This window comes from Globicephala melas, chromosome 19, assembly GCF_963455315.2.
Source record: "Globicephala melas chromosome 19, mGloMel1.2, whole genome shotgun sequence".
Taxonomy (NCBI): Eukaryota; Metazoa; Chordata; class Mammalia; order Artiodactyla; family Delphinidae; genus Globicephala; species Globicephala melas.
The window spans coordinates 6838830-6855035 of NC_083332.1; the positions used below are offsets into that span (position 1 = coordinate 6838830).

Genomic DNA, 16206 nt, shown 5'->3' on the forward strand with positions numbered 1-16206 from the left:
ATCCAGAGTGCAGACAAAACATGTTTAAAAGAAACAAATGTGGGCTTCCCTGGTGGCACAGTGGTTAAGAATCTGCCTGCCAATGCAGCGGACACAGGTTCCATTCCTGGTTCGGGAAGATGCCACATGCCGCGGAGTAGCTAAGCCCATGCACCACAACTACTGAGCCTTAGCTCTAGAGCCTGCCAGCCACAATTACTGAGCCCACGTGCCACAACTACTGAAGCCTGCGTGCCTAGAGCCCGTGCTCCGCAACAGAGAAGCCACAACAATGAGAAGCCTGCACACTGCAACGAGGAGTAGACCCCGCTCACCGCAACTAGAGAAAGCCCGCGCACAGCAACGAAGATCCAACACAGCCAAAAATAAATAAATAAATTTTTTAAAATAAATTAAAAAAACAAATGTTTTTTAATATTGCTATATATTTTGTAAATATATTTGGATAAATGAGGGCAACTGTTCTCACAAAAGAGAAAAGATCTAGAAAACCATAATTCAAAAAGTCATGTGCCGCAATGTTCATTGCAGCACTATTTACAATAGACAGAACATGTAAGCAACCTAAGTGTCCATCGACAGATGAATGGATAAAGAAGATGTGGCACATTTATACAATGGAATATTACTCAGCCATAAAAAGAAACGAAATTGAGTTATTTTTAGTGAGGTGGATGGACTGTCATACAGAGTGAAGTCAGAAAGAGAAAAACAAATACGGTATGCTAACACATACATATGGAATCTAAATGGTTCTGTTGAACCATTAGGGCAGGACAGGAATAAAGACACAGGCGTAGAGAATGGATTTGAGGTCGCGGGGAGGGGGAAGGGTAAGCTGGGACAAAGTGACAGAGTAACATTGACATATATACACTACCAAATGTAAAATAGCTAGTGGGAAGCAGCTGCATAGTACAGGGAGATCAGCTCGGTGCTTTGCGACCACCTAGAGGGGTGGGATAAGGAGGGTGGGAGGGAGGCGCAAGAGAGAGGGGATATGGGGATGTAGCTATGCATGTAGCTGATTCACTTCGTTATACAGCAGAAACTAACACAACATTGTAAAGCAATTATACTCCAATAAAGATGTTAAAAAAAAAAGAGAGAGAAAATCTAGCTGACTAAATTGATAACTCAATGAAGATTTACTTCATCACTTTAAACACACAGAGGTGAGAACCTAACGCATATCAGCATAGGATAGGCTAAATCTATTTTGTTACATCTATAATATAGGTTAGAATAGGACATTCAAAAGAGATGAAGTGGGGTTTCCCTGGTGGCGCAGTGGTTGAGAGTCCGCCTGCCGATGCAGGGGACACGGGTTCGTACTCCGGTCCGGGAAGATCCCACATGCCGCGGAGCGGCTGGGCCTGTGAGCCATGGCCGCTGAGCCTGCGCGTCCGGAGCCTGTGCTCCGCAACGGGAGAGGCCACAACAGTGAGAGGCCCGAGTACCGCAAAAAAAAAAAAAAAAAAGACGAATTGCATTTATACGGTTTCATGAGAAAAAGAAAGTTTGAAAACAACATTAACACAGTAACCATATTTGTGAAAACGTGAGTATTCTGTGTTAAACTGTAAAGATTTTATTTTAGGGAAAGGATTTTGGGAGGAGTATTTTCACATTCTGCACAATACACTATCATGTATAAATTCATTACAAATAATATTATTTTCCGATTCTGGAAAATAAAGGATTTCATCTTTCTTTTTCTAACAGCAAAAACAACCATGCCATTTGTGGGTTACTAGGCAACGCTCGCCGGACCAAACCATCCTCGAGGGTGAGGGGGGAGATTTTGCTCTAAGGAAGTGCTCGGGATTCGTCATGCGGCCATCTTTGAGAGGGGCACAACTGTTTCTAGCCTTGGAAGAGAACGAGGACTGAATGGTGGTTGCTAGGCAACGCCTAGGCACTGTCGCCATCGTTGAGTATGGCAGAGTGCTGCCACTACAAAACGGAAAGCTAAGCCAAAGCGGTTGCTAGGCAACGCCTCGGCACCGTCGCCATCTTTGAGTGTGGCACGGCTCTTTGTCAATTTAGAATGTGAAACGTATTAGTTTACGTGATGGTTACTAGGCAACGCCTTGGCGCAGTCCCTACCTTCGAGTCGGGCTCTTCATTCTCTTAAATAGAGTCGAACCGCTCCAAGGAGCGACTAGGAAGCTTCGCAAATAAAATTAGCCGCCATCTTTGTTAGGGGTATTGTGACTTCCGGCTGGGGCGGAAGAGAGCGTAACGGGGCGTGGGGGAGGTGCTGGAATAGGAGTTGATGGGGGTTTGAGTTGGATGAAGAAGGCGGGAATCCAGTCCTCTTCCAGTTAGCTCCCCATCTCGCCCTCTGTCGGCTTCGGACCGCAGCCTGACTTCGTGTGACTACCGGCATGCTCCAAGGCGGGCATTGACTGTCCCCACGGAGGGACTGGGAAGCGGGGGTTCCAAATGGGGGAGGAGGGGACCGAAGGCACCGTACATCTGCTGTGCCTCGCGGCATCCAGCGGGGTCCCTCTGTTTTGCAGGAGCAGCCGCGGCGGCGCCCCCGCCCGCCAACAGGTGGGGCCCCGGGCGCCTGGATCTCCGAAATGGAAGGGGTTTAGATGCTTGGACTCTGGGTCTTCAAGGGAGTAGGGGCTGGGGAAGTTTCAGAATTGAGTTTGGAGGGTCGAGGGTGCAATTGACCAGTGATCCTGGTTCCCCGAAGAGGAGGGGCCAGGAGATCTAGAGAGAGGAGGGGGTTGGGGACCTGAGTCATTGGTTCCAATAGAAGACGGGATTTGGGGGCTCCTGTCTAAAATCCCCAATCTTTCCCCAGCTCCCATTCTCTGTCATCGGCTCCCTCAATGGAGTCCATATGTTTGGGCAGAATCTCGAGGTGCAGCTGAGCTCTGCGAAGACGGAGGACACAACCGTGGTGTGGAAGAGCTTCCATGACAGGTCTCCAAGGGTAGCTTGGGGGCAGGGCCAGGGTGATAGCTCCTGTTGAAGACGACCCTGAGGCCATCCAGCTCTCCAACGCCAGCTGTTTACCTGGCTGTGGGATCTTTGACAAGTCAGTTACCCTTTCTGATCCCTGAGTTTCTCTGAATGAAAAGCAGGTTGTGCTCGGGCATGGATGTAGCTGGCATCCAGGATCAAGGGCAGACCCTACTCTCCTCCCTGCCTTGTTTCCTTGGCCTGGACTCATTCTTCCTTCTCACCTTCCTTTCTCACAGCATCACCCTCATTGTTCTGTCATCTGAGGAGGGCACCTCGGAGCTGAGGCTGGAGAGACTACTCCAGATGGTGTTTGGGGCCATGGTGAGACTCCCCAGCCCTCTTTTCCAATCCCAGGAATCTGAACTCTCAGCATCCCTCTCCCTCAGGACCCAGGAATCCTAGAACTCAGTCCCTCCTGCCTCGGACTAAGGAGTCCAGATCCCCAGTTTCCTCCTCCTGCAGACACAGGAGTCTGAGTCCCAGCCCCTCCTGTCTTATAATCAGTAATCCAGGTCCCCTGCTCTCCTATATGTTTCTTCTAGGTTCTTCTTGTGGGACTTGAAGAGCTGACCAATATCCGCAATGTAGAGAGACTGAAGAAGGAGCTGAGGGTGAGGCTGCAGGACGTGAGGATGGGAAGTTAGGATACCTGGTTACTGATATTTGGGAACTACAGTTCCCAGAAGCCCCCGGGGCAGCCTGACCCAGTGGGTTCAGGGGGCAGCTTGGTTGTCTGACACCCCTCAGCAAGGCCCAGTAGGGCCAGTTTTCTGAGGAGGAGGCAGCAGATCTGGGTACCACCTGGGTCCTAGGCTTCATTTTCCCTCTGCTAGGCCAGTTACCGCCTCATCGACAGCTTCCTTGGGGACTCAGAGCTCATCGGGGACCTGACCCAGTGTGTGGACTGTGTGGTTCCTCCAGAGGGGTCCCTGCTGCAGGTATTGGGAATGCCTTGTAAAGTCTTAAAACTGTCCCTCTGGCCCTGGCTCAGTCCCCATCCTCTTACCCTCGGACCATTGCCTCAACCTCTTCCTATCCTTTTGGCTTCTAGTCCAACCCCCGCCTTGACCCTGGAAGGATCTTTCTACACCGAGAGCTGCCCCTGCCCCTCCCCTGGTCACAGCCCGCCCGTGGCTTTCCATCACCCCCAGGACAAGGTCTCAGCCCCTCAGCCTGGTGTTGAGGACCTGAGGAATCTGACGCCCGCCAGCCTGCTCGCCCTAATCTCTACTAACTCCACAGTCCACCCTCTCCCAGCTGCCTCATGAGTCTCACAAATCCCCACAGCTTCCCAGCTTCCCTGCCCTGGCACATCCTGTTCCTTCTACCTAGGAGATCTCTATCTCCCCTTCCTTAAATATTGCTCTGGATTCATCTGGCATGACTTGCCTCCCAGCATTGTGACTCTCGGCAGGTGACTTGACCTCTCTGAGCTTCAGTAGGTTGTAGATTGCGCCTACCTGGCCTATAATACAACGCGATAAACCGTAGCTGCTGCTGTTACAAGTATTAGCTTCTGTAGGACGTGTCAGGCTATGTAGCAATCACCCTACCTGTTTAATTTCGCACTGTGACTTGGGATGGTACCTGCATGTGAAGGTGAAGGAACTCAGGCCCAGGGAGGGTGGGACACATGAGCACGGCCACCAGGCAAGCTTTGAATTGTATGGCCGTCTCTTCCCACTCCTTACGCACCTGGGAAGTCACTGTCGGCCCTGCTCAGGTCTCCTGACCTGCAGCCGGCCTGCCTCCCTTACCCAGGAAGCCCTTTCTGGGTTCGCCGAGGCTGCGGGCACGGCCTTCGTCAGCCTGGTCGTGTCGGGCCGGGTGGTGGCAGCGACAGAGAGCTGGTGGCGGCTGGGGATGCCGGAAGCCGTGCTGCTCCCCTGGCTGGTGGGATCCCTGCCGCCGCAGGCCGCTCGCGACTACCCGGTGTACCTGCCTCACGGGAGTCCCACGGTGAGTGAGTGGATGGGGCGGGCAGGGGGAAGGTGGGGGCGGGGAGGAGCGCGCAAGGGGTGGTACCTGGAGGCTGTCTCGAGGAGGCGGGGCTTGCGATGAGAAGGGGAGGAGCTGCGGCCAGCCCACTCTGCGGGCTGCCTCAGGTGCCGCACCGGCTTCTGACCCTGACGCTCCTGCCGGGCTTGGAGCTGTGTCTGCTCTGCGGGCCGCGCCCTCCCCTCAGCCAGCTGGATGCACAGGTGAATCTGGGCTACGTCCCGCTCTTCCCCTATTTCACCCGCTACCCCCGGCCCTTCTCTGAGCACCCTGACCCGCGAGTGCGCTCTTTACGCTTGACTCGCCCTTGGTCCCGCCCCCGCCCCTCGTAGGTCCCGCCCCCTTCGGGCTGTGCTCCAATCACCGTCCCCGCAGCTCGGCCCCTCTTTCCCTCTTATAGCGTCCTTCCAGACCTCGCCCCTTCCCCGGTCCCCTCTGCCCTCTGCCCTTGTGTTCTCCTCCCCTGCCCTGGCCAAACCGCCTTCTCTTGGTATTCCCCCGACCTCACCCACCGGCCCCGCCTCTCTCGCTGGCCACGCCCCCTGCAGCTTCTGGAGCGCTGGTGGCAGCCACTGCTGGACCCGCTGCGGGCCTGCCTGCCGCTGGGATCCCGAGCGCTGCCCGCGGGCTTCCCCCTGCACACGGACATCCTTGGGTAGGGCTCAGACCGGGGAGTGGGTTGGAGGTGGGGAGTGGGTTGGGGGTCCTCATCCCCTCTTTTCTGGCCGTGACACCTCTTTTCCCACAGGCTGCTGCTCCTCCACCTGGAACTGAAACGTTGCCTCTTCACGGTGGAGCCCTCGGGGGATCAAGGTGACTGAGAGGAGGGCGGGGCCAGGAGGGGCGTGGGCTGGGGAGGGGCTCTCTGTTACCCTGTCCCTCTTCCCCCTTCAGAACCGTCTTCTGAGCAGCGTCGGCGCCTCTTCCGCTCCTTCTACACCCTGGTCACCGCCACGCACTTTCCACCAGGTCAGCGCCGGGCACAGCGCCCCCTTTGCACAGGCTGGGACACTTGAGACCCAGCTCTCACAAGTTGATGGTGGGGAAACTGGTAGGAGAAGCCAGCTGCGAAGTGGGCGTGGCTGTCTGTGAGGACTGGGCAGTGCACACTGACAGGAAGGCAAGAGAGGGGCAGGGAGGTCCCAATCGGTAGGTTTCAGGACCTCCTGGCTAATCCTAATAGCTAACACTGAGGCCTCATGTCCTGCCAAGTGCTTTTCTGTGTACTGACTCACTTCATCCTCATAGGTGAGGGCTATCTCCTGTTATGTCATCATTCCCATATTATGGATGAGGAAACAGGCTGAGCTAATAAGCAGCAGAGCCACGATTCAGCCAGGCAAGCCTGGCTCCCACATCCACACACTCCTGCTCTAGTGCTGCAAGTACACACTTTGCCGATAGTCTTGGGTGGAGTAGGGGTGGTAGATTCCACGGAGCCCAGGTCCGGAAGGAAAAGTTGTCACATATGACCTGTGAGGCTCAGAGAGACAAAGGGGGCTGAGGAGCCAGGCACAGGATGGCGACTGGTGGCCCTGCAGTTGGGGCCGCGGCGGTTGCTGCTGCTGCTGTCTGCTCAGAGCCCCACGCATGGGCTGCGGACCTAGAGTGACACTACCACCCCAGCGAAGACCCTGATGAGTGTAACAACATGGTAAAAAGCTCCACCTGGAAGGGGCAGACGACTGTCCCTTCCGAGCTATGCGACTCCACCGCCCAACCTGCTTCCCACCTGTAAGTGGGGCAGGGTCCTCAGAAGGGTTACGGAGGTCTTCCCTGGAGCCCAGCGCCCGGCACCTGGGAAACATCTCCTGCGTGTTTATGACCTGTATTGCTAAGCAGATTACCTAGGGCTGCACACGCAGTGTACCCATGAAAGTGGGGGACTGAGGCTGGGTGGGAAGAGGGGGAGAAAGTCCGTGATCTTCTCAGGTCCTGACAGCTGGCTGGAGCTGCAAGGCTCTCCTCTGTCAGGAGTCAAACTTAGGCCCAGGATGGGGGTGGCCCCCGCAGGTTGGCATCCTAGTTGTCCAGGCCCCACTGGTCACCTCGGCCCTCCCTGTCCTTCCTTCAGAGGCGGGGCAGCCAGAGGAGAAGGCGGAGGAGGTGGTCCATCGGGCGCAGGTACCGAGAGCCTGCTACCTGGTGTCGGGGGCTGAGGAGCCAGGCACAGGATGGCGACTGGTGGCCCTGCAGCTGGGGCCACGGCGGTTGCTGCTGCTGCTGTCTGCTCAGAGCCCCACGCATGGGCTGCGGGGCCTAGCTACCCACACTCTGCATGCCCTCACCCCACTCCTCTGACCGCTGGGCGTAAGCGCCAGACACAGACAAGGACATGGGGCTGTTAGCGTCTCTCTGTTTATTCGCTCACAATAATACACAGCCCCTGGACAGGGAGGGGGCAGGAGGGGCTACGACAGGGTGGGGTGGGAGGGGAGGACATTCCCACTTCCCTGGCCCCTCTCCCCTCTGTGCTTCGGGGGGGAAAGGGAGGAAGGGGGCTCCCCCTTACCCCCCAGAATGTAAACAGCAGCAGATGAACAAAAATAAAAATACAAAAGGCTGGAGGAAGGTCCTAGGCACCCCCCGACCCCGGGGTCTTCCCTGTCACCAGCGGAGGTCCCCTCGCTGCCCCATCCACCACGGCTGCCTCAGTCCTGGTGGCTGCCCAGTGCCGGCCACATCCCCGGGGGCACAGTCCAGGGCTCAGAACTGCTGGGCCAGCAGCTCACAGAGGTGACGGGAGACGGGCTCCTTACTGGTGCGCAGGGTCAGCCGGTACATCTGGGGGGACGGGGGGACTCAGGGAGGAGGCAGAGAGGATGGAGAGCCCGGGGTGGGGGGTTGGGGGGGAGGGGGATACAGGGCAGATAAATGATGAGAGGAGAGAAAAAGGATCAAGGGATCAGAAAGGTGATAGAAGGGCCAGGGAAGACAGAGGTAAAGGATGAAAGATAAAAAAGAGGCCACAAAGGGTGGAAGGGATATGGAGAGATGAAAGTCAGGGAGGGAAAGGGAGAGGAAGACCAGAGGATGGAGAGACAGGAGGGAGGCAGGAGAGGGAGGAGACAGGGCCACAGAGCAGAGGCATGTGATTCAAAGAACACAGTGAGGCAGGAGGGGGCCGGGTGCAGAGAATGCACACGAAGCGGGGAGCCTCGCAGAGCACCACTCACCTGAGCCTGGGCATTGGGCTCCAGCCGGAGCAGACAGCCCACCTGCAGGGCTTTCGTCTGGATGATTCCAGCCCCCACGAAGTTCTCTGGGTTGGGGTCCACATTGTCCAGGAGAGCAGAGCCAAACCCCAGGAGCTGAGGAGGAAGGGGGGGAGCCGTCAGAGGGTGCCCGATCTCTGTTAGCTCCCAGACAGTGGCACACCAGTTCCCCCAAACCCTTTGGAGTGGAAATTGGCCCCACTTTACACATGGGAAAACAGAGGCTCAGAAGTGGAGCAGCCACTGCTCCCCAAATCCCAGAGTTGGAGAGAGAGGCAGGGCTGGGAAACTAGCCGCGGTGCTTCTCCTGTCTAGCCTGTCTCACCTTGGCCTTAGTGACCTCCGCGTCCATGGGGTGGTTGGCTTTGAAGATTTTCTGCGCCTCCTGTTGGGGCCTAGGGGCCGGGAAAGGTTCAAGTCAGGGATCTGGAAGCCCCAGCCCCGCCCACCCTGAGGGCGGCTTTGGCTCCGTCCCCCGCGCGGCTCACAGGCTCAGCTGCTTCCAACGCTGGAAGAAGTCCTGGGCCGCCATCTCCGTCGGCTGGAAGAACTTGTTGATGGTCACCGGGAGCTTCAGGGTGAGGGATTGGGGGGCGCCCCCGTACCTGGCGGGAGAGGAGGGAGGGCTCGGTCAGACCACACCCTCGCCCCGGAACCCCCGCCTACCCGGCAACGCCCCGCCTCCTGACTCACCGGAAGCGCACGGACAGGAGTGGGGGCGTCAGGAAGTCCCGCAGACACTCGATGTTGAGCACCTGCTGTACCTGTGCCCCACCGTCCACCTGCGAGGCCACCCGCTTGGTCTGCACGGCCAGCTGTGCCCGCCCGTGGTCAAGGAAGCCAGAAACAGGAGCGGCCCGGGGGGCGGGGTGGTGGTGATGGGGAAGGGACTTGACCATCCACCTGATGGTTCAGAACTTTCCTGGAAGCCCCAGCCTGCCGTCCCTTCAGGGGCTCAGCGCTGCCGTCCAGGGCTCATCGTACAAGGCCTAGCTCCAAAGTCCTTCCTAAGCCAAACCTCTGACCTAGGTGCCTCCTCTGGCCTTCCATAGTGGGCTCAGCCACCTCCATTATGGTACAGGTCACACCATGGCTCTGAAGGCTGACCTGGGTTTGAATCCCAGCTCTTAGCACCTCGGTTACTATGGGCAAGTCACTTAACCTCTCTTAGCCTCATCTGCGAAATGGACGTAGTGTCCTCAGCAGTCAATGAAATCATCCAGCACAAGTACTTGTCAGTGTGTGTGGCACAGGGTAGGTTCACCAAAATGGTGGCCTTTGTGTCGACAACCCACTGGCAAGGACGGGGTCTTATGTCTCTCTCCCCCGGGCCCTGCCCAGCACAGAGCTGAGCCTACAGAAGGCCTCTGGAAATGCTGAATGAACCAAAGAACTGAAAAGGTCCTCAGTTTTAGGGTCTAACCACTCTAATTTCCAAGTTGTGCAAACTGAGGCCCAGAGAAGGGGGACAGGGGACTGATGACACTGCTCAAGCAGTTCCTTTATGCCAGCCACCCTTCCAGGGTCTTCGAACCACACTGATATTCAAAACAAGCCTGTGAAAAGGAGGAGGAAGATCTACACTTCACAGAAGGGATAGCAAGGCTCAGAGAGGCCAAGTGACTGGCCCAGGACACACAGGAGAAGGCCGTGGTTGGCAGCAAGCCCCCCAGGCCTGGCTTTCGAGGGCAGGAGGCACTGGAATCGGGTGTCGAGCCCGATGGAAGACGAGGTCAGGACACGGGAGGGGCTTCACAGGGACCAACTGAGGCCCAGAGCAGCTGTGATTCCAGAAGTAACACCTCCTGCATCCCTATCACATCATGTCACTACCATCTCCTGTCCTGTTAAAGAGGCCCACCCCATCTTACAGATGACACTAAATCTCAGAGAAGTACCACGGGCTCAGGCTTTCAAGTAAGAGGGCCCAACAGGGGTCTGGACCTGGGTCCATCTCCTTCCCAGCTGCCAGGAAGGTGGACCTGGAGGGGCGGGGCTGGGCCAGGCCGACAGGATATGAGTCTGGAGGTCTCCAGGGTGGACCACGGTGGGAGAGAAGTTCTGGAACTGCACTGAAGTCTTGTTGCCATAGAAGAGATACATGCGCCCTGTGGGGGGTGAGGAGAGGTAGGGCTCCATCTGAGTTCCTTCCATGCCCTCCCGAAGCCAAGGTCTCCCTGAAACTTCACCCCATCGCCCCCTGGACTCACCCAAGTTCTGCCGGAACTCTGACTTGACTCCAATCTGCAGCAGCTGGTTCTCAAACAGGACCCCGTTGTTCCTGCACACGAACCTGGGTGGGGGCGGTGGGAGCTCAAGATGACGGGTGCTCGCCTGGCTCCTGCTCTGTGCTTCCCACTTGTCCCCACTGCCCTCCCCAACCTCACCCACGACTCACTTATTCAGCAGCTCATCGGCTTCCGGGATGGGCGGGCCAATGTCCTCAGGACCTGGGCTGCAGGTGGGAAAGGAGAGAGATGGGAAGGGGCTTGGGGGGCTAGAGGTAAAGGCCCAGAGCTAGTGGTGAGAGCTTGCAAGCCCTGAAGGAACAGAAGGCCAGAACCCATATACCCAGATTCCCCAAAGAGCCCCAGAATCAGACTGGCAATTGCCTCTAGTGGGAATAGGACCCTGGCAGGTACCGTCAGCACCCCTCTACCCTGTATCAGATGGCCTTGATTTCACTCCCTTCCAATTCCTTGCAGCTCATCAGGAGAGCTTGACGAGAGCTCCCAGTCCCCTAACCCTCCCTGGGGACACGGGAGTCTGCCCCCCAACCCCCTGAGGCCACCCCTTACTCAGCAGCTGGAGCTGGATCAGCCAGCAAAGCCATGGGGCTCTCAGGGGCAGGCGGCTCCAGCTCGCTGGGCCATCCAATCCCAGAGCAGACAAGAGAAGACAGGCGTGGCAGCAGCCAATCCCAGAGAGGCAGCAAGAGGGCGAAGAGAGAGGGAGTGGGGAGAAGGGAAGGAGAGAAGGAAGAGCAGGCTGAGACGTGATGACGGGAAAGGACAACACAGGGTGGCCAGGGTCAGCCAAGAGTCCAGAGTGGCCCAGAGGGAGGCAGGAGGCCGGGGGAGGTGGCAGCCAGGGCGACAGAGGCTGAGGGACAGGGAGGGAGGGGGGAGTTGGGAGGGGGCAGATGGAAAGGGGGCAGCCCTGGGCCCAAGGCGGGCGGTACCTGAGGAAGGCCTCCTCGGGGGTGGGCCCCAAGCTAGGCTGGGCGGCCGGGCCGTCGGAGAATACGTCCACCAGGAGGTTGCCCGCACCCGAGGGAGCTGGGGGTGCCGCTGGGGGAGGGGCTGCCCGCAGCCCCAGGAGGTCGGCGGAGGGTGAGGGCGTGGACTGCAGGGAATGCAGGCACAGGTGAAAAGAGAGGACGGCATGGCTGGGCCCAGCCCCGGCAGCCCAGCCCCACGGGACTCACCACGGTGCTGGGGGTGGGCTCCACACCCCCATTGATGTCGTGGCTGCTGGGCTCCCTCCGGCCATCATCCAGGGCACTGCCGGCCCCTGGCCCTTTCTTGCGTTTCAGCTTGGCCAGGATGGACGACTCTCGCTCGGGGAAGGGTGGCATCTCCTCCAGCACCGTGGCCTGCGGGGTCGGGGCAGGGGGGTTGGGGGGAAGGAGCAGGTCAGGGACGGGCGTCCCGGGGAGGAGGAGGGGACAGAGGTGCAGAGGAGGGGCGCGTGGGGACTGGGGCTCTGACCAGGACGTCCGTGCTGGCCACCGAGCTAAGGGTGAGGTACTCGACGGCGCGCTGCTGCAGCTCCACGTCGGCGTTGCGCAGCTGGGAGCCGGCCCGCAGGACACCCTGGATGGTGGCCTTGGTCTCCGGGAAGAGGTTGATGAACTTGATGTAGGTGGACAGCAGCAGGGCCCGGGTGGCCACGCTGCACAGGTGGAACTTGGAGTGCAGCAGGGAGAACTGCACTGGGGGGCTGCAGGGGGCGGGGCCGGGGGTGCGCGTCAGCAGGTGGCCAGCTCCACCACCCTCTCCCAGAAGCCCCCATGAGAGGTGCTGCCTCCCTCAGGGGGACCTTTCCGGGGATCGCAGGCGGACCCCAGGGCCCCAGACCCCTCAGGAGTTTGTGTGCGTTCACCCCCTCACCTGGAGCGAGGGTCCCCAGCAATCAGGTTCCCAAACTCCCCAAGGATGTAGCCGCCAACTTTCACCATGTTCTCATGGCAGGCGGGGGCCTGGAGCGCCTGGGGGGCGGGGACAGCGGTGAGTGGCACCACCCTGACTCAGGAGCGCTCAGCATGTGCCAGGCGCGGCGCTGAGCCCTCGACTCCTATTAACTGCAGAAGCCTCCTGACTCTGCTGTGGGTGGGTTTATAGATGGGGAAAGTGAGGCACAGAGCAGTTCAGTGACTGGCCGGAGCTCACACAGGGAGTAAAATGGGGCAGAATGGGCCCTCTTTTCTGGGGCAGAGGGAGTGAGAAACTGCCGGGACCTGGGGACTGGTGGCACCCCACGCCCTGCTGACCCTCATATATATGAGCCCGTGGAGGCCCGGGCCCTGTGTCCCTGGAAGGCCCCAGGAGGCCAAGGCCCCTCTGAGGAGGAGGAAGCAGGATGGAGGCCCAGGCCACCTGGCCCACCGCCCCAGCTGTCCTTGCTCTGCCTTGTGGCCCCTTTGTGGGGGTGAGACGGGGGTGCTGACCTCGAAGACGGTCTTGGCAGCGTAGCCCTGGACGTCGTCACGGTTGGTGACGATCTGTAGCACGCGGTACCACACCTCCTCGCTCACGTAGTCGCCCGCGATGCGGATGAGGTTGAGGATGGTGTCCACGTACCAGCTGTAGTCCACGGCGTACTTCTCAGCCAGGATGGCCACCTTTAGGACCTGCCAGCCAGGAGGGAGGTCGGGTGTGCGAGTGTGCCCACGGCGGGGAGGTGGGGTGTGCACTCACCCCATCTGGGCTCAGCGCATCCCGATCTGGAGACCCAGGAGTCTGGGCGTCCTGCCCCTGCCAGGACTCACGATCTCTTCGCGGATGGCGTAGTCGGCCGTCTCCAGGTACCGCAGCATCTCTGACACAATCTGCTTGGCATTGCTCCGGTCGCACATGGCATAGAGGAGGTCGGCCGCCCGCTGTCGCACGCTGACGTCCCGCTCCGTCTGAGGGAGGAGAGCAGGTAGGGTGTGTTCTAGGCTCCCTCCTGGCATGGGCCGGCCACCCCAGGGCCTCTGACCCCCAGAGCCTCTCTGAGGGAGCAGAGGAGACACAGGCCAGGTCAGTGTGGCCGGGGGCAGGCTCCCAAAGGTCGCACCTTGAGGGCGTTGATGACGGTGTCAATGTGGGTCTTGACGGCCTCGTGGGAGAACTCGGAGCTGGCCAGTGTGCACATGCTCTCCAGGGCCAGGTAGCGCAGGTTGGTCTCCCGGTGCTGCAGGAACTGGCCTAGCTGGTTACAGGCCCGGACCAGGAGGTTGGGCTCACTGCCGGCAAAAGAGGAAGAGACCGGGGTGGGGGCAGGGAAGACACCCAAGATGACATGAGGAGATGGAGGACCGGGCCTCAGCTGATTCAGCTCTTAACTCCTGCCCTGGGTCCCCTGGGGACCCAGACACCTGGGCATCCAGCCCAAATACAGATATTCGGGAATTCTGCCCCTCAAGAGGGGCCCGGTGCCAATCTGGCAGGGCAGCGTTTCACACCCCCATCACCCTCCTAGCTAGCAGGCACATTCCCGGCCCTCAGCCCTCCCTTCCCAGGCCAGGCTCCCGCCCCCAGCAGGCAGGCACCTGTCGTAGTGGATGATGAGGCTGATGGTCTCAAAGAGGATGGCATTCTTGGCGTTGGAGTGCTGGACCTTCTTGGACTTGGGCGGCTCCTGGGCCTTGTTGAGCACGGTCTCCAGACACTCCACCAGCCGCCCCTTCACGGCCGCGTCCTCTGGGGAACCAGAGGGCACGCCCTGGGCTGAGCTCTCTGCCGGCCCGGCCCGCATGCCAGGGGCAGGGGCCACGCCATGGCTCGCATCCTCCAGAGGAAGAGTGCGGGCCCTGCAGCTTCAGGCTGGGGCCTCTACTCCCCCAAGTCCTTCCTGGGTCCCCAGGTGACCAGGGGAGGCTGACAGAGGACATGACTCCAGACCTGAGCTCTCCTGCTCCGTTCTAACTCTGCTGGGCCAGAGGCTCCACCCTTGGGAGCCCCCGTTTCCCCTTCCGCAGCACTCATGCACTTTAGCAGTCTCACAGAACAAAGAAAGCTGCGGGAACCTTCCCCAGAGACACGCCCAAACCTGGCTCTTCCCAAGGAGGGGTCTGAGTGCCTGAGACAGGTGCCATCTAGGAGCTCACACAAACCCCGGGAACTGCCATTCCCTCACCTGTGAGGCAACACCAAGTGGACAGAACAACTGTCAAGTGTTCTAGCAAAGAATGTTGTACCCAAATCTATCGGGAAATTCACAAGATAGAGAACCAGCTAAAGGACACAGGCAGCGATCGGCCCAATCCAAACCATGGGACACACCGCAACCCAAAACCTCCCCGTTTCTTCAAAAACTGGGAGTGGGGGTGGGGCTATCCCAGATGGAAAAAAAGAATGACAAAGACGTAATCAGTTAATTTGTGGTCCTAGGCTGTATTTTTTAAGCCATAAAAATAATGCTATGGACAATTAGGGCAGTTTGCTGCCTGGGTAGCTGATGACCCCAAGGCTATTCCAACTCTGCTTAGGCGTGGCGAGAGCACTGCGGTTTTGTAGCGCTCTTGATTCTAAGAGACGTTTGCGGAAATATTTTGGGGTGAGGGGGAGTGTTATGATGTCTGCCACTTTTTTTTTTCGGCCACTTTTTTTTAAAAAATAAATTTATTTATTTATTTTTGGCTGTGTTGGGTCTTTGTTGGTGCACGCGGGCTTTCTCTAGTTGTGGTGAGCGGGGGCTACTCTTCACTGCAGTGACAGGCTTCTCATTGTGGTGGCTTCTCTTGTTGTGGAGCACGGGCTCTAGGCACACGGGCTTCAGTAGTTGTGGCATGTGGGCTCAGTAGTGTGGCTCGCTGGCTCTAGAGCACAGGCTCAGTAGTTGTGGCGCACCGGCCTAGTTGCTCCGCGGCCTGTGGGATCTTCCCAGACCAGGGCTCGAACCCGTGTCCCCTGCTTTGGCAGGAGGATTCTCAACCAATGAGCCACCAGGGAAGTCCCTGCCACTTACTTTCAAGTAATTCAGCAACTGGATGTCCGAGACAGTGAGGGAACAAGGGAGCAAATCCAGCAAAGTGGTAAAGCTCCGCTGAGTCTGGGTCAGGGGCATCTGGGTGTGGTCATTTTACTGTTCTCCCAAGTTATCCTTATGTCCAAAATTTTTCTTAACCAAAGGTTGCAGTGAAGGCCAGTGTCATGGAATGAAGGGGGAATTCTTCGAGATTAAAAGAGACTTATGGGACTTCCCTGGTGGCACAGTGGATAGGACTCTGCGCTCCCAATGCAGGGGGCCCGGGTTCGATCCCTGGTCAGGGATCCCACATGCATGCCACAACTAAGAGTTTGCATGCCACACCTAAGGAGCCCACTAGCTGCAACTAAGAAGCCCGCCTGCTGCAACTAGGGAGCCCACGTGCTGCCACTAAGGAGCCTGCCTGCTACAACTAAGACCTGGTGCAACTGAATAAAAAATAAATTACTTGGAAACAAATTGGAGCAGCCCCTCCCTGCCCAGCACTGGGTGGGGGTGGGGTGGGGGAATGGCTGCAATTCTCACAGGGCAGGGGATCAGAGTTGGTGAGGTACCTGCCCAGGGCACACCCCAAAATTATGAGGCGGGGCTTCTAGATGCAAGAGGGCTTAGGTTCTAGCTATGCCCTTCCTTACAGAATGAGAAAAGAGGCCCAGAGTGGGGACGAGGCTTCCCCAGGGCCTCATGACAAAATTCATCCCTGGCTTTCACCCGCTGGGAGGGGCCTTGGGTGTCACCTACATCATACACTCCATTACAGTGTGTGCGTGTGTGCACGCACGCGCACGCTCGCACCCAGCTGGCTGTGAAGATTTGG

At 58.3% G+C, this 16206-nt stretch overlaps 2 protein-coding genes across 7 annotated transcripts in view; one reads left to right on the top strand and one right to left on the bottom strand.

The window, feature by feature from the left end:
• The first annotated feature begins 2256 nt into the window (after positions 1-2256).
• FUZ (fuzzy planar cell polarity protein) lies at positions 2257-7763 on the top strand. Its single transcript, XM_030849911.2, has 11 exons — positions 2257-2559; positions 2819-2940; positions 3219-3303; positions 3525-3593; positions 3816-3920; positions 4744-4941; positions 5088-5183; positions 5529-5635; positions 5729-5793; positions 5875-5949; positions 7055-7763. Exons 1-11 carry the CDS (start codon positions 2449-2451, stop codon positions 7279-7281), a joined length of 1260 nt encoding a protein of 419 aa, XP_030705771.1. The 5' UTR covers positions 2257-2448; the 3' UTR covers positions 7282-7763.
• Positions 7323-16206, bottom strand: part of AP2A1 (adaptor related protein complex 2 subunit alpha 1) — a 54320-nt gene continuing 45436 nt past the window's right edge. For 2 of the 6 annotated variants that reach the window (XM_060288423.2, XM_060288424.2), the window contains exons 10-21: positions 13951-14101; positions 13476-13644; positions 13186-13323; positions 12865-13047; positions 12308-12405; positions 11906-12137; positions 11623-11790; positions 11377-11540; positions 10994-11059; positions 10594-10650; positions 10406-10488; positions 9160-10303 (exon numbers count right to left, since the gene is read on the bottom strand). In XM_060288423.2, coding sequence (XP_060144406.1) covers positions 10101-10303; positions 10406-10488; positions 10594-10650; positions 10994-11059; positions 11377-11540; positions 11623-11790; positions 11906-12137; positions 12308-12405; positions 12865-13047; positions 13186-13323; positions 13476-13644; positions 13951-14101 — 1712 coding nt within the window. In that variant the 3' untranslated portion in view covers positions 9160-10100. Of the gene's footprint in view, positions 7765-8156; positions 8292-8520; positions 8591-8683; positions 8801-8888; positions 9011-9158; positions 10304-10405; positions 10489-10593; positions 10651-10993; positions 11060-11376; positions 11541-11622; positions 11791-11905; positions 12138-12307; positions 12406-12864; positions 13048-13185; positions 13324-13475; positions 13645-13950; positions 14102-16206 lie in introns of those variants that run through there. The other 4 variants (XM_060288425.2, XM_060288426.1, XM_030849889.3 and 1 more) reach the window with 4 other exon arrangements.

Coding starts and splice junctions, on each gene's coding strand:
- FUZ (XM_030849911.2), top strand. CDS start 2,449: ATGGGGGAGGAGGGGACCGAAGGCACCGTACATCTGCTGTGCCTCGCG. Junction 5,184..5,528: donor TCAGCCAGCTGGATGCACAG/GTGAATCTGGGC, acceptor CGCCCCCTGCAG/CTTCTGGAGCGCTGGTGGCA. Junction 5,950..7,054: donor CGCCACGCACTTTCCACCAG/GTCAGCGCCGGG, acceptor TCCTTCCTTCAG/AGGCGGGGCAGCCAGAGGAG.